The 25,274-nt window shown below is 46.8% G+C and overlaps 1 protein-coding gene across 1 annotated transcript; it reads left to right on the top strand.

The window, feature by feature from the left end:
* The first annotated feature begins 595 nt into the window (after window positions 1-595).
* CUNH17orf67 (chromosome unknown C17orf67 homolog) lies at window positions 596-25,046 on the top strand. The gene is made up of 4 exons (XM_027087126.1): window positions 596-696; window positions 1,653-1,753; window positions 22,290-22,427; window positions 24,607-25,046. Exons 1-3 carry the CDS (start codon window positions 642-644, stop codon window positions 22,404-22,406), a joined length of 273 nt encoding a protein of 90 aa, XP_026942927.1. The 5' UTR covers window positions 596-641; the 3' UTR covers window positions 22,407-22,427; window positions 24,607-25,046.
* The last annotated feature ends 228 nt before the right edge of the window (window positions 25,047-25,274 follow it).

Here is a 25,274-nt window from a genome sequence, read left to right as displayed (position 1 = left end):
TAGGTACTGTTATTTCCTTTGTACAGGAGAGGAAACTGAAGTTCAGAAAGGATAAGTGATTGACCGAAGTTTATGTTGCTAGAAAGAGGGGAAGCCTGGGCATGAACCCTGGTCTATCTGGCTTCAAGGTCAGCTGAAAAAAAATTTTTCCCCTCATTAGGCTCCTTGCTAATTTCCCTGCTAATTTCTGAAATTACTGGGGAGGTCAAAATGGATTGGTGAATGGGTTTTGGAAAAATGTCATAAAATATGTAAATGTGAGAGGTGATTAATTCTCAATGAAACAGTAGGAGCATGAACTGAAGCTACAGATAAACACAAACTACGCCATGATGTATATATAGACATATCTATTTAAATGAAATGGTTGTCATGTGTTGCTTTGTCAAATTCAAGCTCCAAAAGTTTGATGACAGAAGGATAATTTCCTTCCTCAGGATGAAAATTTATAGGAATTCAGGGGAAAATATTTTCGTGATCATACTGAAAATTTAGCGTCAGATGCGTTTAGCGTCATGCTGTGAGTGCTGTTAGTCAGAGCATAAACAGCCTTTGGGCCGGATGTGGCTCTCTTCAAGTAGGCTGGCTCTTTGACCGGGGGGATTCATTCTGCAACAGGCGGAGAGAGGGATCAAGGCAGGATGAAGAGGTTATTTGTGCTCCTGCTGTCTCTCACCTTACTGATTTTCTTCTCAGGTGAGCATTAACTCCCGAAACCTATTTCTGTGCTGACAAGATAAACTGAAATAAGTCTATCTTATATTTTTAAAATATTTTTTCAAAATTTCAAGTAATATGTAATGTATAATAATTCAGTGCTTCTTTTTTTTTCTTCCTAAGAGCAGGCTCCCGGAATTGGTATAATTAGGGATAAATTATATTTTTAATCTTTAAACATATTGAACACTAATTCTCAAAAATGCTGATAAATCTTCAAGGATACGGTCTTTTCGAGTTTATCTGAGATCATCAGAATTTGATATACTTTCGTTTTTCCTTTTTTTTTTTTTTTTGGCTACGCTGCGTGGCTTGTGGGATTTTAGTTCCCTGACCAGGGATTGAACTCAGGCCCACTGCAGTGAAAGCAGGAGTCCTAATCACTGGACCGCCAGAGAATTCCCTTGATATACTTTTATTATAATAGTATCTTTTGGAATTTGTGTGTGATTATCAAAACTTGACTTGCTTTAGTTATAATATTTTCTTTGAGGGATCGTGGGTGCTTATCAAGTTTAATATAATCTTATTGTCATGGGGGAATTTTCTAATAACAACTTAAACTTGATTTAGTGTATTGAGGATTTAAAAGAATCCCACCAAAGCAACCCTGAGGGACAATAAACACACTGACCAGTGAACTGAAGAAAATATGTTTAAAGAAACATGTTCATTAAATTAACAGCCACTTTTAGAGGAATGAGCCGTGGCGGCAGCAGGTAAATATGCTTTTACTCTGAGTTAACCATGTTAGAAACAATTAAAAATTCCCCTCTGACCCCTCTGGAACGCCTCGTCCTTTGGGGCAGGTCCCTTTGAAAGAACTTTTGTGCATTGACCCAAATTGGACTTGCAAATGCTTCGCCTTGGAAGGTGAGATGGAGCATGGATGCGTGTGTCTGAGAGTCCCTAAGGTCCCTTCCTGACTTTTTCAGGGGCCTCCCCGATTCTGACGGAAAAGGAGGCCAAACAGGTCCTGAGATCCCGGCGCCAGGACAGGCCGAGCAAACCCGGGTTCCCTGATGAGCCCATGAGGGTGAGTTCTGGGCTCTGGCTCTTGGAAGGGAGAGGGAGATCATTTGAATGCTTGTTCATTATGAACCCAAATGAGGTGCTGGTCCCAGCCCAGCATGGGTGCTAGATGGAGGTTCTGTGGAGTCCCAGGTGTAAGGTGATCTCACCTTCTTATTCACGCCTTTTCTTCTCCGGAGGTGCCAGCTCTGCTCCCCTACTGTTCGAACAGTATTTAAAGTGGAAACAGTGGGGCCGATGGTGGGAGTCCAGAATCCCGCGTGGGCGGCTGGGTGGCTCCCCTGAATGGGATGCTAGGGAGCTGTGCCCTGAGGCTGGTGCCAACCCCATCTTCTCCCTCTTCCCTTGGGTGCCGGGCAAGCTGGACCAGCATCCCCGGCTAGTGATGCTCTGTCTGGGTAGGCAGAATCTCTGCCCCTGCTGCCACCAGGTTCCACCCTCGCCTTGTGCCTCTGATTTTGGTCTTTGGCCTCAGCTCTGCCCTGTAGGTTTGTGGCATCCACCTAGTCTTTCTGAACCAGAGTACCCTCTGCTGCCTTCACTCTGTGACTTGTGGTGGGTGCTACTAGGCCCTGCCACCCTGGCCTCAGGCCAGTTCGGGCCTGGCTTCTCTCTCCCTCCCACGACGGAAGTGCCGACATTCCTGGTATTTTTACCCCACTCAGGTGAATGTAAGTAGCAGGGACCCAGGCAGAGTCAGCGTGTCTGTGAAGCCGTGTCTGTGGTCAAGGCTGGTCTCCCACCTGTGCCCACATCAGCCGGGCCGCATGCTCACCCTCTGTTCATTGCATCTCTGTGTTGAGGCCCAGAGGATCTGCAGCAGCACTGGCCTTTGCTCCCTGCGGAATCGTGTGGGTAGTTGGATTAGTTCACTTAAAAGTCTCTCAGTATGATGCCGGGTCGCACAGCGGTGAAGAGTACTGGCTGTGGGCAGACTGTCCCGGTTTGAATCTCCCCATTTTCAAACTATGTAACTTTGAAGAAGTCTCCTCACATTTCTGTACCTCAGTACTCTCGACTATGAAAAGGGGGTAAACAATATTATTACTCATATTTCTATAATATTATTATTATAAGAGCATGAAACAACTACTTTATGAGAATAAAATAAAGTAATTCATAGTAAGGCACTTAAAATAGTACTCAGCAAGCGGTAACAGCTCCTTTGAGTATTAAGTACCGGGGACGGGGTGGGGCCGAGGCTGCAGACAGTCACCTGGGTTTCTGCTCAGAGTTGGTGGCAGACACAGAAGAGTCAGCAAATCACTGTTTCACAGAACGGCTTAGAAACGAGCAAGCGATTCAGGCTGTTAGGGGTGGACGTGGCTTTGTTCTCTTTGGTAGGAGAAGTCAGAGGTGGCTGGAATCTCCACACACAGGTGGAAGGGGTCTGGGAGGTGGGCCAGCGCAAGAGCAGCAGGGCTTCGGGTACGTTGGACTTTACCTTGGGTTCAGTAGAGGACAATCAAAGCATGTCTCGAATGGGCGAGTGCACAGTCGGGTTTTAGACAGATGGCTTGAGATGCATTTAGAAGAGGCCCAGCATTGAAGTCTGAGCACACCAGGGCTCAGAGGTGGGCAGAGACAGAGGATCCCGAGGGGATGAGAAGGAACGTGAGGGGACATTGGGGGAAACCAAGCCTCCAGCATGGGGGATGAGGGTTGGGAAGGGGCGGGGTGGATGGTGAGGGAGCCAGTGGGGAGCAGGATGCCTGGCCCGAGGGTCCTGGGGAACTCCAACTGGCTCTTTGCTCTTTTGGGGTGATGTCTGGAGGGGCCGTTCCAGAGGCTCTTCCCTGGGGGCCCTGGAGGCTGTGGGAGGCTGGTTCAAGGGGCTCTGAGGCAGCAGGCCCCCTCCAGGTGCTCAGTAGACAGGCTCTGCTCAGCCCCAGCGTTGGCTGGGTGTTTTCTCTGCTGGCATCTGGCCCTGGCCGTCCTGAGCTCTGGTTGTGGAAGGGCGGCCTGGGCAGGGACTGGGGGTGGTTTAGGCATCAGGCAGCACGTGGGTGTGGGTGTTACGGCTCCGCCTCCGCCCTCAGCGTCCTTCCTCCCCCCATGCCAGCTACACACCGTGCTACACTTTATCCCCAAACGCTGCTTGGGGTGGTCCTTCCCTGCCCAGAACTTCCATGAGCTCCTTCTCTCTCATTTCCCTCTTCCTGGCTCCTGGTCATCACCTGCCTTCACCTGTGACAACCCTCTGCTTGCCTCTGGCATTGCTACTTTACTGAATATCTGGCTTTTTGGGTTTTGTTGGTTTTGGTCATCTTTTATAGGCTTGACCACCACTGACTCATCTTGGCTGCCTTGAACCTGCCTGATCTAGTTTCTGTGATTCTCTCTAGACTCACCCACCATTTCCCACCCATCCCGTGTATGGTACAGTCCCGTATGTCTGTCACAAAGACACTGACCTGTGTCCAGAATCCTCAGCCACTTAGTTAAGTTTGGAAAAATGCCTGTGTGCCTGCAGTTGAAATGTGAACGTAAATATGCAGTAAGTTGTTTGGCGGCTAGCCTATACCTGTAGTTCTCATCCAGGGGTGATTTTGCTCCTCCGCCTCAGGGACATCTGGCAATGTCTGGAGACATTTTTGGTTGTCACAACTGGTGGGAGGAGGGTTTGCTATTGGCATCTAATGGGTTAGGGCCAGGGATGCTGCTAAACATCTTAGCATGCACAGGGCAGCTCCCACAACAAAAATGATGTGGCCTGAAATGTAATCGTGTCGGGGGTGAGGAACACTGGCTATGATGATGGACAGTCTCTTTCTCTTTTACTGCGTGTGTCACTCTGTGTGTCTCTCGCACTGTCATACATCCACCCACACGCAGTACTGGCTGAACCAACACATAGTTTCTGGAATCCCATTTTTCTTAGGAGCGTGTTTCTTAACCTTGGCCACATGCCGGAACCAAATGGGGAGGTTAAGAATCTGATGCCTGGGTTCCCCGCACAGAGGGGTGCCCTGCGGTGTGTCCTAGGCATTGGGGAGGGGGGTGAGAGCCCCCTAGGTGGCATCAGTATGCAACCGAAGCTGAGAACCAGTGGGCCAAGCCTTCTGGGGGAGACCCGCCATGGGTAACAGCAGCTCCCGTGGTCCGGTTGGGAATGCATTTAGCTGAGTGTTGAAATGAGGGTCTGGAGAGTAGATGGGATACTCGTTCAGATGCAGGTCAGAGAGACAGAGTGAGAGGGTCAGGTGGTCAATCAGAGAGCACTCCTTGCTGACCAAGATGGGCACTTAATTATACTTCACCTCGACCGTGCCGGGCCGAGCACCAGGCACTGAGTCCATAGACTAGACATTCTCCGTTCATTTGAGATGCTGTGTGCACTGCATGGGGACGGATGAGCCAGAGCATCCGGCCTGTTTCCAGCTCTCTAACAAGGTCATCTGGCACACGGGGTCTGAGGACAGGGCCTTCAAGCTCCAACCGGAAGGAGGAGAGAGGCTGGTCAGGCTTCTTGGAGGAGGCGCCACGGAGCTGAGGCTGGAAGGATGCGGAGTTTACAGGCAGTGCAGCGGTGGGCGAGGTGGGAAGAGAGTTCCCCCTCAGTGTGATTCCATGCGGTGTTCTGCACAAACTCGTTGTGGACTTTGGGCTTTAGAATGAGGATGAGTCCTTTCCTTTTTTTTCCTTACAGAGAAAACCCAGTTTTCTCTGTAAAATGCAGAGGTTGGCCCAGAGTCTGACTAGAAGTTTCATCCCAGGTCTCATATAGAATATGAGGGTCTGGATAGAGCTTCAGGACGACCAGGTGCTTGGTGCCAGTCAGCAACTGGTAGGAAGAGCCCTGGCAGCCGGCTGTGGACTTGGTGAGGGCCAGAGGGGTTTATCTGGAGGCCCTGGAGGGGCTCACGTAGGCATTTTTCTCAAACACCAGGGCCTCCCGGCCTCCTGCACTTGCTGTCTGACCTGGTTCCCCCTTGTGGCTTGTTGTTGACTTTTCCTTTTAAGGGATTTACTGAGAGCAAGATGAATAATACGAATCACCTGTTATATAAAAAGAAGCAAAAAAAAAAAAAAAAAAAAAAACAACCCCCTCTTAAAAAAAAAAAAAAAAAAAAAAAAAAAAAAGAAGCAATTCACCCCCTTTTAAAAAAATTACAGTATTTTGTATTGAAGTACAGTTGATTTACAATGTTGTGTTAATTGCTGCTGTACAGCGAAGTGACGCATTTATATATATATAACTCATTTATATATATATATATTCTCTTTCATATTCTTTTCCATTATAGTTTATCATGAGATATTGAATGTAGTTCCCTGTGCTGTACAGTAGGACCCTGTTTCGATTCACCCCTTTTATCTGAGCGGCTGACAGATGTCACAGGCATCCCAGCCTGCATCACTGCTGAATGAAGCGTTGGACGCAGTGACCCCACGTTTGTCAGCAGGTCACCAGGAGGCCATGAGGTCGGACCTCTGGCCAAGGGAACCACCCTTCCCTGCGCTTTACCTCTTGCCGAGACCACCTTCTACTCTCCTTCTTTCTTTGTGCAAACCATCTGCTTGCATATCCCTTTGCTAGAGATGGACACACCGTCCTGTGTGTGCAGGATGGTACATACTGCGTGTATGTGTGGATTGTGTGTGAGTGTGTGTGAACGTTTGTGTATGACTGTGCATGTATAGGATATATATGTATGTGAGGGGGTGTGTGTGAGGATATGTATGTGTGTATGACTGTACATGTGTGAGGGGGTGTGTGCATGTGTATGTGAGCGTTTGTGTATGGGTGTGTGTATGATTCTGTGTGTGCATGTGTGTTTTGGAACAGGCCTTGCAGGATAATTTTTTCAGAAGCTCTGGATTCCAGTTTCCTGTCTTTTGACCTTCACTTGAGTGTCTGGGATTTATGGCATGATGGGTGATGGGCACAGAAGGTCCTCTCGGGGCCAGGTTGGAAGGACCTGGAGTCACAGTGGAGTGGACTTTCATTCTGTACTCAGTGGGAGCCACCAAGGGATTTGAAGTGGGGGATGATGGGATTAGGGCTGGCGTGCTGGAGCCGTTTAGAGGCTCAGGACACAGCCTCTTGGACGCTGGCCTTCAGTTACCATTATACGTGGGACATGGGAGATTACATTGTTGGACGTGTTATTGTACCTCCTTCCCATGGCAGCCTGGAGACAGACAGGTGGACTGGGACGGATGAGCAGAGGTAGTGATCTCTGGGAATGTGTGTGCCCTCGGGAGCTGAACTCTGAGACTCGTGTGCTCACCACTAACTCAGAATTACCGAGAGATGACCGGGTGCGTTATTTCATTTCGCTTCTCCCCTCTGAGGGACTGAGCGGAAGAAAAGCCTTTCAGAGAGGGGAGAGGCCATTGACGAGAGTAAATGGATGATGCTTTGGGAAGGTATTAAGAATTCAAAATGAAAGCACATACGAAGATTTGCAGTAGTCTCTCCTTGGGAGTATCTATAAAACAATGTGATATTCTTGACACTTGGCTTTAATATTGGCAGATGTTGGCTTCTGTGGGATGATAGGTGTTTTGGAAACAGGTTCAGACAAGCTATGCCCACACATGCAAACGACTGGACCCTTTTGACAGCTTGTATCCTCATGGCAACAACCGTTCTTTTTTGCCTGTGTGGTGGATAATGCATTGAAAAGATCACTGGTGTGCCCTGCATTGTGGGGAGGGCTGGCTTCCACCCCAGAGGATTGGGAACACCTTGCTGGCATCCTTGATGGAGAAAGGTAGGGCCTCAGTGAGGATGGGGGGAGAGAGGAAGAGGAGACCCGGATCCGGGGAAGAAAGCAGGAGGGGTTCTGAGTGCATGGAGGCAGCTGGGGAGGAAGAGGATGAAAGGCCCCGAGCTGGGGGATGTGAACACGGGTCAGAGAGAGGGGGCAGGTGGGGAGGTTGAGAGGGCCCAGACCTGACAGATTCCCTGTGGCAGGAAATAGCTAACACATCTATTTTATGGCAACTCCTTGACATTGGGTTAGAACTTGTTCTCAGCTCTGTGCGGTGATTACCCTCTGAAGCCTCCAAACCGTAGGAAAAGTCTGCTGTGCACAGCAACCTTGTGTTAGTGGTTCTTTGGGGGAATGACAGATGGCAGGTGTGTGCTGAAGGGGGGCTGACGAAAGAGGGAGGTAATCGCTCAGATCTGGACGCTGCAGTGGTGGAGAAACACGAGTCCCAGATCTTCAGAGATTTTGGGGAATTGGGTTCTAGATGTCACAGGAGTGGGATGGGCACTCCAGGAAGCCTGGGATTCACGTGGGGACACCCCATCTGGAGACATCTGGGTTTCAGCTGAATTCATTTGCTACTCTAGGACTTAGGACTTCAGTTTGTGAAGACATCATGTTAGAAGAGCTTGTAACAAAGCCTCAAGATCCTAATGGAGGAAAAACAATCTGAGAATCTGATGAGGACAGGGCTGTGTGAAAAGAAGGGCTGGACTTGTGGTTAGAGGGAAGAAGCTAGAAAAAAGAATCCTGAGCTTTCCCTGGAATGTGTCCTCAGTCATGACTGTGCTTCTGTTGATTTTCAGGGATTAGGGCTGAACTCTTGCAACTCAAAAAGTGGTCCCCAGCCAGGCCGCTGGGCTTCACTTGCGAGCCCAGAGCCTCAGGCTCCTCCCCACACCTGAAGGCGGATCTGGGCCACAAGGCTGGGTGACCGAGGTGCACATTTAAGTTTAAGAAGTGCTGTCCTAGAGAAATGGCTCTTAGCCTCTGCTCCCGGCATCCTGCGGACTGGGAACCAGCCTGCGCTTGTTTTGTTTTGACACAAGGATCCCTCTTCCTTCCTCTGGGCGCTCTGCTCTGTGGATTCCTGTTTTCCAGGACCCCTGGCTCCTGGTTTCTCCTCCTGCTTTGTGGTTTTTGCTGCTCAGTTTCCTTTGCTGGGTTCTTAGCCCTTGACGGTCCTTTAAATGTCAGAGCATCCCAGGGCTCTGCTCTCTGCCTTTTCTAGTCCCCGAGCTTAAATATCACCTCTATGCTGATGACCACACACTCCTATCTCTAGCCTGGACTCTGTCTGTGAGCTCCCTCACGCAACTGTCCACTTGGCTGTTTGCACTGGAACATCTAACCAGCATCTCGGACTTAACAGCCTCAAGAGGAATTCCAGATTTTTGCCTTACACCAGCCCTGCCCTTGCCTTCCACGGTGGGGTAAGGTGGGCCACCTCCTCCTAGTTGCATGGGCCCCAAATCCAGAATCTGCCCACTTCTCACCCTCCCCTGCCACCACCCGAGTCCCTAGAGTGGACTGAGCAATACTCTCTTACCCTGCCTCCCTCTTCCTCTCTAGATCCCTCTGCATCTGTTCTCAGCAGAGCAGCAATAGTCAGTTCTTAAAAACGTAAACCGGATCCCATCTTTCTCCTGCTCAAAATCTTCCAATGACCTCCTGCCTTACTCCAAACAAATCCATGGTCCTATAGTGGCCTACTAGGCCCTAGAGGTCTGTCTACTCCCTCTGCTCCCTCCTTGGCCTCTACCTGCATCTCATCCCTGCCCCCCACCCCTGCCGCCGTTCCAGCCATGCTGGCCTCCTCATTGCGCCTTGAATGTGTCAGGCTTGCTTGTCCCTTCATTGATGTAGTTCAGGCTATGTGGAAAGCAGTGTTGCGTTTATTCTGTAACTTGCTTTTATTCACTCAATAATACATCTTGTTCTAGCTCATTTTAAATTGAAGCATAGGGTAAATGTATGATGCTATGATCTGAATGTTTGTGTCCCCCCAGACCCCAAATTCATATGTTGAAATCTTAACTCGCAAGTGGTGGTATTAAGGAATGGGGCCTTTGGGACGTACTTAGGTCATGAGGGCTCTGCTCTCGTGGATTGTAAATGGGATTAGCACCCTTATAGAAGAGACCCCCCCAAAGCTCCCTAGTCCCACCAGCCACGTGAAGATATAATGAGAAGTCTGTGACCTGAAGGAGAGCCCTCACCCACCCGTACTGGTACCCTGATCTTGGACTTCCACCTCCTGAGCTGTGAGAAATAAACTTCTGCTGTTTATAAGCTGCCCAGTTTGTGGTATTTCAGGTTATAGCAGCCCGAATGGACTGAGACATATTACAACTTATTTATTTAGCCCTTCCTGGAACAATGGCCATTTTACTTATTTCCAATGATGAAGATCCTTGTACACATGTGTGTTTTGCTGAGTTCAGCGATAAGAAATGAAATTTCTGAGTCAGAGGGTTTATGTCCTTCCAGGTGCAATGGGTACTGCCAGCTTGCCAAACTGACTTACCAGCTCCCACCAGTAGTGTGTATAAGAGTACCTGGATCCCTGTACTCTTGTCAGCACTTGATATCATGAAAGTTTTGTGTGTACAACTTTCAAAATGGAAAGAAATCCTATCTACTCTTCTATCTGCACAGGTATATGGAGACATGTTGCCAAACAATAATGACATTGTTTTCTCCATGATAAAATTTGGGACAAATTTATACTTTTTATTTTCATGCTTTTTGCTATTACTTAGTATATTAGTTTCTTAAGGCTGCCATGGCAAAGTACCACAAACTGGATTGCTTGAAACAATAGAAATCTATTTATTTATTGATCTGTCTATCTGTCTATTAATTAATTTATTTTTAATGGTCGTGCCGGGCAGTGTGTGGGATCTTAGTTTCCCCACCAGGGATCGAACCTGCACCCGCTTCAGTGGAAGTGCAGAGTCTTAACTACTGGACCACCAAGGAGGTCCAACAATAGAAATTTATTCTCTCTCAGTTTGGGAGGCGAGAAGTTTGAAATCAAGGAGCTGGCAAGGTTGATTCCTTCTGGGAGCTTGGAGGGAGAATCTGTCCCATGCTTCTCTCCTAGCTTCTGGTGGTTGCTGGCAATCTTTGGCATTTCTTCACTTGTAGCTACATTACTCCAATCTCTGCATCTGTCTTTACATGGCCTTCTTCCCTGTGTGTCCCTGTGTCCAAATTTCCTTCTTCTAAGGATGCTCGTCTTTGGATTTAGGGCCTACCCTACTCCAGTATGACCTTGTTTCAATAAGACCACATTCACAGGATTCAGGTGGACATGAAATTTTGGGGGACATTATTCAATTCAGGACATTCAGTTTTTTATTTTTAATAAGTGTATGTGTAGTTTTCACCAAAAACAACACAGGAGAGGGTTTAAGAGTGGGGCAGCAGAGTGTTGAGTTTAAATCCCAGCTCACCACTTACTGGCTATCACATCCTGGCCAGGTTGCTTAAACTCTGTAAGTCTCAGTTTTTTAATCTATAAAATGGGATATGATAATCAAACCTACCTCAGAGACTTATTGTGAGAGAAAGCATGCAAAGCACAGTGCCTGAGTGATGACATTGGCTCTCATTCTTCTTGTTTTTTACAAAGCAGCAGCTGAATAAATACTTTTTAAAATATAACAAAACAAAAACCTCTTTGGCTCCTCACTGCTTATAAGATAAGGGCCAAGTATCTTGGCCTGGGAGACAGACCAGCCCTAAGCCACCATTGTGTCCCATTTCCTGCCACTCGTCCAAGGCCATTTATGCTCCAACCACCTGGAACTTCTCATTGTTTTTAAAAATAAACCATCCTCTCCCTGGTCTCAGCATCCTTTCACAAATGATTCCCTTTGCCTGCAGAGCTATTCTCCATTATTTATGCCTGGTACCCTCTTCTTCATTCTCAATGTCACTTTTTCTATCTCCCCTGAGTTGGTCCTGCCCTCCTAGTACTCACTCACAAAACAATACTATATATAGGTACATCTATATGTATGTAAATTTCTAGAAAAGGGTCTAGAAATATGATCAGTTGACTCTTAATTGTGTCATCTCATTCAGGAGGTTAAGATTGCAGGTACCGATCTAGGGAACTTTATGTTTGATGTTTAAACTTTAAACAGTAACAATATGTTCATGTGTTACTTGTGTAATTACAAATAAAAATTTAAGCCATTCATATTTATTATACAAAAGTTGGAAACCAAGAAAGGGTCAAAAGAAGAAAAAAAGAATCTGTTGTAGTCTTACTCCCTCTCCCCAAAGACAGCATTGCCATTTTTGATGTATTTCTTTTTAGTCTTTTTTTGTGTATTTTTAAAAAGTATAATCACACTCTACAATTTTGTATCTTGGTTTTTCTCTTAATATTATAACATACACATTTCCTCATATTATTAGAAACTCTTTATAACCATCATAATAGTGAATTACCCTCTTTTGTTAGTTAGATCATTTCCACTATTTTTTTAAATTTAATTTTTATTTTATGTTGGGGTATATTTGATTTACAGTGTTGTGTTAGTTTCAGGTGTATAGCAAAGTGATTCAGTTATACATATATCCATTCTTTTTCAGATTCTTTTCCCATATAGGTTATTACAGAAGAGTAGAGTTCCCTGTGCTATACAGTAGGTCCTTGTTGGTTATCTTTTTTTTTTTTTTTTGTGGTACGCGGGCCTCTCACTGCCGTGGCCTCTCCCATTGAGGAGCACAGGCTCTGGACACACAGGCCCAGCAGCCATGGCTCACGGGCCCAGCCGCTCCGCGGCATCTGGGATCTTCCCGGACCGGGGCACGAACCCGTGTCCCCTGCATCGGCAGGCGGACCCTCAACCACTGTGCCACCATGGAAGCCCGGTTATCTATTTTATATATAGTAGTGTGTATATGTTAATTCCAAACTCCTAATTTATCCTTCCCCCCACCTTTCCCCTTTGGTAGCCATAAGTTTGTTTTCAAAGTCTGGGAGTCTGTTTCTGTTTCGTAAATAAATTCATTTGTATCATCTTATGAGATTTCCACATATAAGTGATATCATATAATATTTGTCTTTGACTTACTTCACTTAGTATGATAATCTCTAGGTCCATCCATGTTGCTGCAAATGACATTATTTCATTCTGTTTTTATGGCTGAGTAATATTCCATTCTATATATGAACCACATCTTTATCCACTCCTCTGTCGATGGACATTTAGGCTGTGTCCATGTCTTGGCTATTGTAAATAGAGCTGCAGTGAACATTGGGGTGCATGTATCTTTTCGAATTATGGTTTTCACCAGAAATATGCCCAGGAGTGGGATTGCTGGGTCATATGGTAGCTCTATTTTTAGTTTTTTAAGGAACCTCCATACTGTTCTCCATAGTGGTGGTACCAATTTACATTCCAACTTACGATGTAGGAAGGTTCCCTTTCCCACTATTTTTTCTGTTATAAACAGCACTCTAAAATTTTGTTCTTAAAGTGCTTTTAATATTTTGAATTATTTGCTAAGGATATGTTCCCAGAAAATAAATTATTGGATCCAAGGATATGAATACAGTATTTTTGAACCTTTTAGTATATATTACCACATTGCTTTCTAAAAGTTTTAAAAAATAATTTATGTCTTGGCATCCAAGAGAATGTTTCAGTAGAGGTTTTAAGGTAAAGATAATGGGAGCATGATATAATATCTTAAATTGGATTAGAGTTGGCCATTTCTGGGGCAGAGTGGATGCAGTAAGGGAGGATTAGGGACGTGTGGGTGTCTGTGTGGACACCTTGGTGCCACTCATTGGCATTAGAAACCTAGGAGAAGAAGCAGGTTGTCTGGAATGATGGTGTGTTTGAAGTTCTTCTCTGACAGCACCTGCCTTTGTACTTGTTTCTTCTGCTCTTGTCTACCTGGTTAACTCTTACTCATTTGTAGAGATTCACCTGAAATGATGCCTGTTTTGAGAGGCCCTCCTGATGCCCCTACCCTCCCACCATGAATTAGAGCATCCCTCTGGCCTAGCACTCACAGCACAAAATTGCTATTTCTGACTTAAAAAAAAAATCTCTCTCTCCTACTAGACTGCTCTAAACTGCTTGAGCAGATGGACTGTTTGTTTCACTTCTGGGTCCCCAGCACCAAGCACAGAATTTGACATTTACTAAATGCTCATTATACTTGTTTCCATTCCTTTCTTTGCTTCTCTCCAGGGGAGAAATTTTGTAGGACATTACTCTACCATAGAACCTGGAGGTTATTTCAAAGAAACCTTCTATTGCCTCGCTTAAATTCATTAAATTTCTCTTAGTCGTCCCAAATTTTAGGGAAAAAATTATTGCCAACTGCTGGGGTGAACCATGGAAATTCTCTAAAAAAGATGACATCCGAGCTAAAATTATGTCCTTTGTGATTGTATTCGTAAGCACTTGTGTGCCCTGGGAATATGCTTTCCATTTTGGCCTGTGTTCCTTTAAGGAATGTTCTTGTGGGGCAAGTATAAATCATATTAGCTTTATTGTAAATAGTCTTTGTGAAATATGCTTTCATTTTTAGCCCCTTGACAAATGTATGTAGTAACTCCGTTACCCTTTTGTTCCCTGTGATCTCCGAGACCAGTTCAGAGCGACTGAGATACAAATTGTGCACATCACTGATTTGCCTTCTTTTAGGGCTAAGCCTTCTAAGTGGCCCAGAGCAGTTAAGTTCTGAGCCACCCTTCTGCCTATATGACTATCTTGCTTTTACTAATGAGCAAAATAATTCATCCAGATGTCGATGGACCTTTAATTTCATGCAAATGTCACGGGAAGGATTTTGCCTTCTTGGAAAAAGATCCCACCTTCATCGATTAACTGTCTACGTTATGATTCTCAGCTTGGATCAGGTTCCAGTGGGTATTTAATTTCATTATCACACCTCTCCTGTGCCGTCATAAAGGACCCCCTCCAATTTCTGCTCTAAATCTTGAGAAATTATTTACTTAAATCATTCCAGTTGGCATTGGACACGAAATGCAGATATTAGTTTTTGTTTTGCTTTAATTTTTTTCCCCTTGAAAAAAGGAATCTAAAAAAAAATGAAAACTTATTTTTCATCTACCCCTTCTTTCTTGATCCAGGAACATTTGAGATTACCATTAATGCTGGGTCATTTCTAACTTAGCCAACACAATTGTTGAATTTGTGGTTTTCAGCAGATTTGCAGTTTGGCTTTTCATCTTTGACTAATGATTGCTTTTAGGCCTTTGTGGCTTATTCATTTCCCTAACATTTTAAATAAATAGTGAAATGTCATGGAAACCAGGGCTTGTTTCTTTCTCTCTCTATGTGTGCATCTGTTTTGGTTGTTTCTCTTCAACAGTGATTTCAGCCTCTATTGAGGGGTGTGAAATACATGTTACTCTTTGATGCTTTTTATGTACATTTGGCCTGGGCCATTATAATGAGCAGATTGACGCAGATGCCCAGGAGCCTCCCAAGGAGGATTTAGTAAGATTATGGAGAAAGAAGAGTCATTTCATTTATTCATCACTTGTTTGTACATTTCTCCTGTGAGTTTTATTGAGGCCCTACTATGTGCCAAGCACTAAACCGTATACTAGGTATTCCTTGGACACTCTTGTCAAAAAGCCAGTTGGGTATTTGGCTGAGACGGACAGGGATTAAATGAATAAGGATGCCAATGAGCATATAATTATAAGTGGTGTATAAATGCTGTATAACAGTGGTGACATTCTTTCTTATCACCACCAATCTCATTGGAAAAGTCTTTAACTATTGGGAAGCTGTCAGGTTCATGATCACAAATATAAGTTTTCCAGAGTTCTAATTTCCCCTTGAAAGCTCAAATTTTATCATTTTGTAACAAAATGATATTTCCAGTTTCCCTGGAAATGATAAGCTCACTTCATTCACTTTTGGGAATATGTCTGCCAAACACACGCATAAAACACACCTACTTCAACTCTTGATGCCAGCAGTCCCCCAGGTGCTTTTCCTTGAGAAAATCATTGTACTTTGTCGTGCAGCAGAAGTGCTGCGTGCATGCGGTCATTTTCTACGGCTTCACCAGGGCATGCTTCAGTGAAACTGGCATTTTGAGAATGTTTTATTTGTATTTACTTTAACTGCGACCGTGTGATGAAGGATATGTCGACCACTAGGACAGTTGGGTGCTACTGCCTCGACTCCTGCCGAGGCGTCAGTTTTACCCACCAATGCACACAGTGAGAAGGCAAATGTCTTAGTATTACTCGAAAAATAGTTTTGACATCATGGACCCCCCGAGGGGAGCACAGACCATGCTTTGAGGACCACAGCTATTTTTTCATTCAACAAACATTTATTGAAAGTTTCCTGTGGACCAGTTCCTGGGAGAGATGCTCCATCTACAACCTCAAGGCATGCTCACATCTTCCACATCTAATAGTAACCAAAGTTAACTGAGGAGGGCTTAATAAAGAGACTTTTTACAAAGGTGTGGCAAGATGAAGGTGAACTACCAAGAAATGATAAAGGATGCAGGGCTAAGACTCCTGAGGCATGAGGGCGGAAGGGAAGAGTGTGGTTCCCAGACCCGGAATGGCAGCCCTCTAGGAGCTGGGTCTTCAGGGGAGGGATGCAGCCAACCTGCCGAGACTCCTCGGGGAGGTTGCAGGGGAGTACACACCCTCACCTCTCCCCTCCTACCTCTAGTCCGCTGCTGGCGCCTCCTATACGCCAAACCCAACCGGAAACCCCAGGACAAAAGACTCTGTGGTTGCAGTTCATCTAGGTCAGTCTCTTAGTGCAAAAGGCCAGGTGAAGGAGGGGAGAGAATGGGTTTAGAAGTGAAAATGGAGACTACATATTTGGCACAGAGCTTTATTTGTACCATTTCATTTAATCCTGGCAACCCAGTGAGATAAGTGCGAGGGCCATCCCCACATTGCAGATGAACAAACTGAGGCTGGAGAGGTAAAGCAATAGTACTGGCAGGGTTTTGTTTGGAACCAGACCCTGATCCGGACCCAGACCCAAACCTCTTAGCCTCTCCACCACACCGCTCTGGCAAACAGGCAGGCAAGAAGATGGCAACGTGGGTTTCCTTCAGTGAGCTGCTTACACGGAACAGTTGAATAAGCAAAGCTGTATGCTGAGAAGTCCTTGTTCCTTATTGACAAGCCTGCACACTGCCTTCCTGTTCCTCCCGATGACTATTCTTCTGGCCAAAGATTCCTCAGACAGGGAAGACAGGGCAGGGTTCAGCCCCAGACTCACAAACGTGTCCAGCAAGCTGCTGGGGAATCCTTGTTGGATCCCATGAGCAGCCCTCCCAGCATCCAGCCCTTCCCCAGCTGCCCCGGAGACTCCACGCCCAGGACACAGGGTGCATTTTGAAGAGTTAAATGAAAACAACGATAATCAAAACAATTTTAAACTGCATGAGTCCTGGGGGAAAGAAAAAACATTTCAGGAAAATTGGACACCTCCTAATTCATTCCTTTGCACAGTCATTAAATTGAAAAAAAAAGTTATATTTAAAATAGGATGTAGACTTCCTAGGGGTTTTTCTTGAAACTTAAGAACTCAAAGTTCTAGACTGGACCGTCTGTTAAAGCTTCATTAATGCCATAGGAGGGTTTTCATGATTTAGGATTTTTATATCTATACATGCCAAAATAATCTTATATTACCACATATGACTACTCTCGCCCAAGGTGAAATGCCACTTCTCTGGTTAATGGCCTGCAGCTTTGGGTTACCCGTATGTGTTTATGTGGACTGTTCCATGCACACTTTGCAATGATTCCCATCCCATAATCTCAGCACCAAGGCTTATTTCAGGGCAATATCGACAACATACATCCTACAAATTAAAAGTCTTTTTTTTTTTATCTCTTCTGTGGGGGAAACATAAAGTTCACATGCCAATATGTGAGCCAAGACACATGACACCTCCACTAAAAAATCTGATGTGGCCCAATTAAGTCCCTACTGTCAGAATGTGGTCACTGCTAAACAGAGTAACCAGGGCTATGCCAGGAGAAGTCCAGAGAGCTATGGGGTCACCGGGAACCTGAGAAGGCTGCCTGGAGGAAGAAGCATCTAAGCTGAGGGCTGAAAAGTCAGGAGTGAGACAGGAAAAAGAGAAGGCACAGGGGTGTGCCAGGCAGAGAAAATAGCATGAGATTAGAGAGCAGAGCGAGTGTAGCCAATCCAGGGACAGACGGAGTGCAAAGGGTTGATGGTGGGAGAAGAGGAAATGGGTGAGGCTGGGCCATCGGGAGCCCCACAAAACATTGGAGGCACTGGAATTTCTCCTGAGCCCAGTGGAAGCCATTCAGGTATTTTAAGTGAGGAAACAACATGGGTAGATTTAAAAAAATGTCACTTTGCAACAGGATAAAGAGATAAACAAAACAAAACAAACAACAAGGCTTTTTCACTCTCTTCTTTATAACTTTTTATTGTTACATAGTTTCAAAACAGTAATATGTATCACTGTTGTGATAAAAAAACCAATAAAACCATTTTCATTTTTCATGTTTTAAAAACCTACCCTGGGGCTTCCCTGGTGGCGCAGTGGTTGAGAGTCCGCCTGCCCATGCAGGGGACACGGGTTCATGCCCCGGTCCAGGAAGATCCCACATGCAGCGGAGCGGCTGGGCCCGTGAGCCATGGCCGCTGAGCCTGTGCGTCCGGAGCCTGTGCTCCGCAACGGGAGAGGCCACAACAGTGAGAGGTCCGCGTACCGCAACAAACAAACAAAACAAACAAACAAACAAAAAACCTACCCTGGCAAAAGACCTGAACAGATACTTCACCAAAGAAGAACACGGATCACAAACAAGCATATGAAAAGCTGCTCCATATCATATGTCATCAGGGAAATGCAATTTAAATCAGCAATGAGATACCACTACACACCTATTGGAATGGCCCAAATCCGGAACACTGACATGATCAAATACTGGCGAGGATGTGGAGCAACAGGAACTCGCATTCACTGCTGGTGGGAATGCAAAATGGTACAGCCACTTTCAAAGAGAGCCTGACAATTTCTTACAAAACTAAGCGTCCTCTTACCATATGACCCAGCAATCATGCTCCTTAGTATTTACCCAAATGAGTTGAAAACTTATGTTCAACACAACAACCTGCACACAGACGTTTATAGCAGCTTTATTCATTATTACCAAAACTTGGAAGCAACCAAGATGCCCTTCAGTAGGTAAATGGATGGATAAACTGTGGTGCATCCAGACAGTGGAATATTATTTAGCACTAAAAAGAAGTGAGCTATCAAGCCATGAAAAGACGTGGAAGAAACTTAAATGCATATTACTAAGTGAAAGAAACTGATCTGAAAAGGCTACATACAGTATAATTCCAATGATATGATATTCTGGAAAAGGCAAACCTCTGGAGACAGTAAAAGGATCAGTCATTGCGAGGGTTAGAGGGGAGGAAGGGATGAATACGCAGCGCACAGAGGATTGTAAGGCAGTGAAAATACTCTGTATGATACTATAATGATGGATACGTTATACATTTGTCCAAACGCATAGAATATGCAACACCAAGAGCGACCCCAATGTAAACTATAGACTTTGGGTGATGACGCTGTGTCAACATAGGTTCATCTCTTGTAACAAACGCACCACTCTGGGGCGAGATGTTGATAATGGGGGAGATTGTGTGTTTGTGGGGACAGGGGGTATACGGGAAATTGCTGTACTTTCTGCTCCATTTTGCTGTGAACCTAAAAGTGCTCTGAAAAATAAAGTCTATTAAAAAGAAAAAAGGAAAAAATACCCACCCTGGCTGTGGGGTGGAATGTAGAGGAAGGAGGTAAGACGAGAGACAGGGAGAACCCTGCAGATGCAGTGGCAGGGATCTAGCAGGAGGGTGGGGACTGAGACTGGGCAGGGGCAGTGGGGATGGGGAGATGGGATCCAAGAGCATCCACGGGATTTAGGGGTTGCTTGGCTGGTGGGGGTGGAGAGTGGGGAAGAGGTGGGAGCCCAGGAGCAGGCTGGAACTCTGCTTTACCAGCCATGTGGGGTCACGGCCAGACGCGTGGAGAACTACTGCTGGTGGTCTGGGCGATGCCCATGGACCACTTCTCTGTTTGCAGCAGGGGATGGAGAGGCAAGGTATGGAGGGAAAGAAGAGAATTTGTAAGTGATTAAGACAAGAGAAGTAACACTTCACTCTTATTTAAGAAGCATCCTATTGATTTATCATTTTTCTGGTGTATCATTTATATGGGATAATGCAATGAGAAACAACACACAGAAAACTCACAGCCTGAACTGGCTTTGTTGAAGATCAAGCCACTTTGGGAAGAGAAGGTTTACCCTGAACCTGGAAGTGACACTCCTGTTGATCGAGGGCAGAGCAAGAGCAAACTGAGGAAGAGGAGGGGGAGAGACGATAACTGCATGCAAAGGAACAATCGCCCCTCCTCCAGCCGGATCAGTGTGTTCAGTGGTCGATGATCAACGGATGCACAGCCCAAGAAGCTGGCTCCTTTGCAGCAAACATCAGTAACAGCTATCATTTACGCTCTTTACTTGCTTCTAAGGGCGACAGCACACCCCTCATACGCCATCATCCTGGTACAGCTGCTGGTTTTCTCCACCCTGTCCCCCATCCATCCTCCACCTGGCTCTGTCCGGCTCCGGAAGTGGACCCCTAGAAACTGCATCGCCTGGATCCCTGGCCGGCTGGCTTCTGCGTGGGCTTGGCAGGAGATGGAGGGCAAGAGGAGAGAGAGGATGGGGTATTTGTCTCCTGCTCTTCCCCTGCTTTACAGAGGCTGAGCCCTTGCCCTGGGCCCTGCAGGTCTAGGCATGGCCATGGGGTTTTTCTCTATCGCTAGTCCCTGGTACTGGAATGCGCTTCGGTGGTTTACACAGCCTGTTTACACGGCTGTGAATGGTTCCTTCATTAAAGTTCCATTAGGGGAACCATCTGAAGGAGAAATTGTGGTTCTAGAGAAGCTCAGAGACCAACAACGCTTTGTTGTCAGTGACAACCATGGACCAGGGCAGGAGGGGGCCCTCTCTGCCGTTGTGAAGAGTGGCAGGAGGTGGTAGATCCCACGAGGAGGTGTCCTCACTTGCTGGTTACAGTGACATTATCCAGAGCCACAGACCAAGCCCAAGGGGTAGTTGATCATCACCTCTTCCCTCCTTGCAGGAAGGCAGTGCTGGCGAAGGCCTCTGAAGAGCTGTGGCCCTTTAGGGCTGCATTTGGGCAGATCAGTCTGTTGGGTTGGAGCAGAAATGGTGGGGGGTGTGGGACGTGGTGTGGGCGGAACGGGAGGTAGAGTGACGGATGGAGGGGTGAGGAAGCTGGGACAACCTGGGTGGCAATGGTGGAGACCCGACCTGCAGAAGTGGCAGAGATGGAGGGAGTCATCTGAGAACTCTTCTGGAGACAGGCTCAGAGTCCTCACACTCAGTCTCAGGATGAGTTGAGGGAGACACGATGGTCCACGTCTGGCTCGGGTTCCTGAGTCGATGGAGAGGCTGGTCACGGAGCTGGGCAGCACCGGACAATCAGCTGCTCTCTGTTGTGGACACACCAACACTTAGAGCCAGTTACATTTCATAGACATGGAATCATACAACACGTGGTCCTTTGTGACTGGCCTTTTTCACGTAGCAATGTTTTCGAGGTTCATCCGGGTTGTAGCATGCATCGTTCCTCGCAATGGCCATGTAGTATTCCCCTTGTATGGGGACACATTACATTCTTCATCCATTCATCTGCTGATGGACGTTTGGGTTGTTTCCACTTTTTTGGCTATGATGAATAGTGCTGCTGTGAACAGCTGTGTACATGTTTCTGTGTGAACATATGCTTTCACTTCTCTTGTATACACAATTGTGGGGTCAAACGTTGACTCTGTTTAGCATCTTAAGGAGCTGCCAGGCTGTTTTTACAAAATGCCCCTTATCCCTAGTAACTTTATTTTGGCTTTAAGGTTTATTCTGTTTGATAATAGTATAGCAACTCCAGCTTTCTCACAGTTATCCCTTGCCTTTTAAAAAAGATGATTTTATCACAAATGTGTGCGGCCATAAATAAATAAATATATTATTTAGTTATGCATGTTTTGAGCTTTATTAAAATGGTGTCGCACTGTAAACACTGTCTTCCTGGACTTGCTCTTTCCACTCATTATGCTATTTCTAAGACTCACCTATGTTGTTGTATGTAGCTATAATTCACTTTTTCATTGCTGTATAATATTCCACGTTGTGACCCTACCATAATTTATTTATCCATCCTCCTGTCAATGGATATTTAACATGTTTCCAGATGTTTCCAGAATTTTGCTACTACAAACTTATTGCTGCTGTGAACATTCGTATCTGCTCTGGTTCTCAGAGTGGCCAGCAGCATTCTCAGCTGGGAACTTGTTAGAAATGCAGATTCTGGAGCCCTAACCCAGACTCACTGAATCAGAAGCTCTGAAGGTGGGGCCCCAGCAGTCTGTAGGTTTTAACAAGTCTTCTGGGTGATTCTGATGCCTGATGAAATTTGAGAATCATTGCTCGAGGATATAAACAAGAGTGACATTTCTGGATCGCAGGCAACCGATTGTTTTCCAAAGTGGTTGTTCCATGTAACGCTCCATCAGCAGTGTCTGTGAGTTCCCATGGATACACACCCTCGCCGCACTTAGGGTTGGTGGCGGTTTCTCCTGCCTGGATGTGCTGCCCTGTCTCAGAACCACAGCTGTACCCCGCACATGGGCAGCTCGACCATCAGCCGTGAATAAAAGCTTCTCTTTGATGTGGGTTTGTTTTGCCAGGAGTACATGCACCATCTGCTCCGCCTGGAACGCCGTGCTGAGGAGCAGTTCCTGGAGCACTGGCTGAACCCCCACTGCAAGCCCCACTGCGACAGGAACATGGTCCATCCTGTGTAAGCAGCTCGGGACCAGCCCCCGGTACGTTCCTTCTCCCTGGCCTTCTGTTTCAGGGAGATGGCGGTGGGCCGTGCAGGCATGGCTCGGGGGTCTTCGAGAGCATGGTGTTAGGGGAACCAGCAGGTGAGCTGGTTATGGGTTGGAGAACGGGAAGTGCAAGGCAGGAGAGGTCGGCGGGAGCCAGGTTGAGAGGACCACTGGGGACGCGCACGGGGGCCTGACACCTGCTGAGTCACCAAGAGATCCCAAGTACGGGAAGGATGTGACCCTATTTGCCATCCAGAAAGGGTCCCTCTGGGATACAAATCTGGAGAGACATGGCTTGCTGAGACTTGGGTCTCTCCAGGTGGCGTCAGCATCCATGGGCTTGACTGGTGACATCCATCACAACGGTCACCATTGTCACCAGGATCAGCAACTTCTTTACTGCCTCCCCACAGCCTTCCAGACTGGGGCTCTGCCCAGCCTGTGTCCCATCTTCCCTCTTCTTCTGGCTTTGCCCTTTCAGTCCCCCTGACCTGCATGGTTCAGCACTCCCAGCACAGCCCACCTCTGTACCTCTGTTCCTGCGAGAGGCTGTTTGCTGCTCCACTCACAGTGTGTCTGTGTCCATCTCCTCGTCCCCTTTCCAATTCTTGCGAGATTACATAACTAAATCCCTTCAGAGGTTAAGCCTAGTGAGTCTCATTCCTCCTCTGTGATTTGTATGTATTAAGCAGGACAGGATATAACTGGGTACCTGATCATTTGTTGTTAAGAGAAATCTTGTTTCCTTGCTGTTTATTTTGTGCTGCTGTGCATTGACACAGGAACACTCCCGTTAGAGGACTGCTCTTTATAATTTTCAGGGTGCTATCGCACAAAATCTCTCATTTGATCCTCTTAACACTCCTGATCATTGCAGGGCGTGTTTTTTTTTGTTTTTGTTTTTTGGTGGTATGCGGGCCTGTCACTGTCGTGGCCTCTCCTGCTGCGGAGCACAGGCTCCAGACGCGCAGGCTCAGCGGCCATGGCTCACGGGCCCAGCCGCTCCGCGACACGTGGGATCTTCCCGGACTGGGGCACGACTCTCAACCACTGCGCCACCAGGGAAGCCTGCAGGGCGTGTGTTTTAACTCTGTTTTATAGGGGACCTAACTGAGCGTGATTAAGCTACTAAGTCATGCTGGGCAGTAGTTGGTATGTCTGTCTTCTGACAACTCCAAATCCTGCAAGCTTTCCGCGGGCGGTACTGCTGGAACCTGGCTGTGTGTGTGTGTGTGTGTGTGTGTGTTGGGGATGGGGGTGGGCACGGTCCTCGGGAGGGGCTTTAACAGACAGTGAGAGGAGCATCTGCTAGGAATGGAACAGGAGTTCTGCTTTTGAGGGCTAGGGGCTGGGTTGACATCGTGCTCTGGTCCCCACTGCCTCTGGATCCCTGTTCTAGGTCAGAGCTTCTCCCACCCCCGGCACCAGGGACCTTTTCCCTCCAGCACCAGAAGCCCGCTCTTGGCTTCTTTCAGAACACAGCACTGCGGAGTACTTAAGAGCTCAGACTCTGGAGTTGGGCGGACTTGGGTTTGGTGCTCTGTGTTCCTGCTCTGTGACTTTGGACAAGTCACCTACCCTCTCTGAGTCTCCATTTCTATATCTGTAAACTGGGGTAGTGATGATATCTACAGAGCCTGGAGTGTAGTGACTGGCTCTGTGAGCAGAGGCACTTGTCACCATGGTGCAGGCCAGGGGAGGGGAGAGGCTTCCGGGACGCTGGTGGTGGTGGGGCGGGGGTTGCTCCTGCCAGACAGGATCCCACGGAGGCCTCGCTCCAGGCAACATCCATTTCAACCAGGAAAACCAGGCCGTAGTTGCTGGAGGGATGGGTCCACTTGGAACTTGGAGTCAGGTAGCATTCAGATTGTGACTCCATTTCGGAAACGATTCCTAACTTCTGTCTCGGTTTCCTCACCTGTAACACGGAAGAGTTCCTCCCTCATAAAGCTGTTCTGAGCATCAAAAAAGTCAGTGCATGGAAAACAGCGCTGCCCTGGCGCATGCTAGGAAGTGCTCAGGAAATGGCAGCTCGATAACTGTTTCCTCCTCCTCCCCCTCCCCCTTCCCCTCCCCCTTCCCCTCCTCTCCCCCCCCTCTTCCCCCCCCCCCCACTTCTTCTTTTTTATCGACATCATCATCACATTAACATTATTTTCTTGTTCTTTTCCAGCAAGCATTTTGATAAACAGCGGCGCGGATACTATTGAAACAAGATGAGGCTCCTTTCGTTTCTTTTTCAGCTGTGGAATGGGCGTCTTCAGGCTTTGTGAGTCGTGGGCACAGCAGAGGTTGCCTTGGGGACTGATGGCAGATATTCGTGCTGCTTCATTTGACTAACGTGCACAACTCATTAAAACCAATCGTTAAACTCCAGGCCCCCCTCCCTGCCCCGCAATGGCCTTCCTACCACTGTGGCAGGGTGAGCAGAGGGAGAACCTTTCCTGGGGCCGGTGGAGCTGGGGCCTCCAGAACAGGAGAGGGGTTAGCGAGCAAGCCTTGTTCTGCTAAGTGAAGCACACCGCTTGGGGCGGCTGGGGTTTTGGTCATTGCTTTTTTTTTTTTTTTTTCCTCTCCTTTTCTGCTCTAATAAACACTGGTGTTAAGCCTGCTTTCCATGGTTGTCTCCTTTCCTTTCCTACAAGAAGAGAAGCAGAGGTTTTTCTTCCTTGTTTATCTTTGTGACTCCAGGATCAGAAAATTTACTGTTCTTTGAATAGATGAATGGATAAAAATACAAACACCCAGCAATTTTTTCACAAGAGCCATCTCTTTTGGTAAAGAGATTATTTACCTAAGGCCAGCTCTGGAAATAGAGCCATAACTTAGTACCAGCTCTAC

This window comes from Aethalodelphis obliquidens, unplaced genomic scaffold, assembly GCF_003676395.1.
Source record: "Aethalodelphis obliquidens isolate GAN/ISIS:26980383/991018 unplaced genomic scaffold, ASM367639v1 scaffold58, whole genome shotgun sequence".
In the NCBI taxonomy this organism is placed as follows: domain Eukaryota; kingdom Metazoa; phylum Chordata; class Mammalia; order Artiodactyla; family Delphinidae; genus Aethalodelphis; species Aethalodelphis obliquidens.
Note: the sequence above shows the minus strand (reverse complement) of the source record. Positions and strands in the feature narration are given on the sequence as shown.

What these genes read in the sequence shown, in the direction of transcription:
- CUNH17orf67 (XM_027087126.1), top strand. Translation starts at nt 642, where the DNA reads ATGAAGAGGTTATTTGTGCTCCTGCTGTCTCTCACCTTACTGATTTTC. An exon ending in CTTACTGATTTTCTTCTCAG is followed by an intron (nt 697 to 1,652) that starts GTGAGCATTAAC and finishes TGACTTTTTCAG; the next exon opens with GGGCCTCCCCGATTCTGACG. An exon ending in TCCCTGATGAGCCCATGAGG is followed by an intron (nt 1,754 to 22,289) that starts GTGAGTTCTGGG and finishes TTGTTTTGCCAG; the next exon opens with GAGTACATGCACCATCTGCT.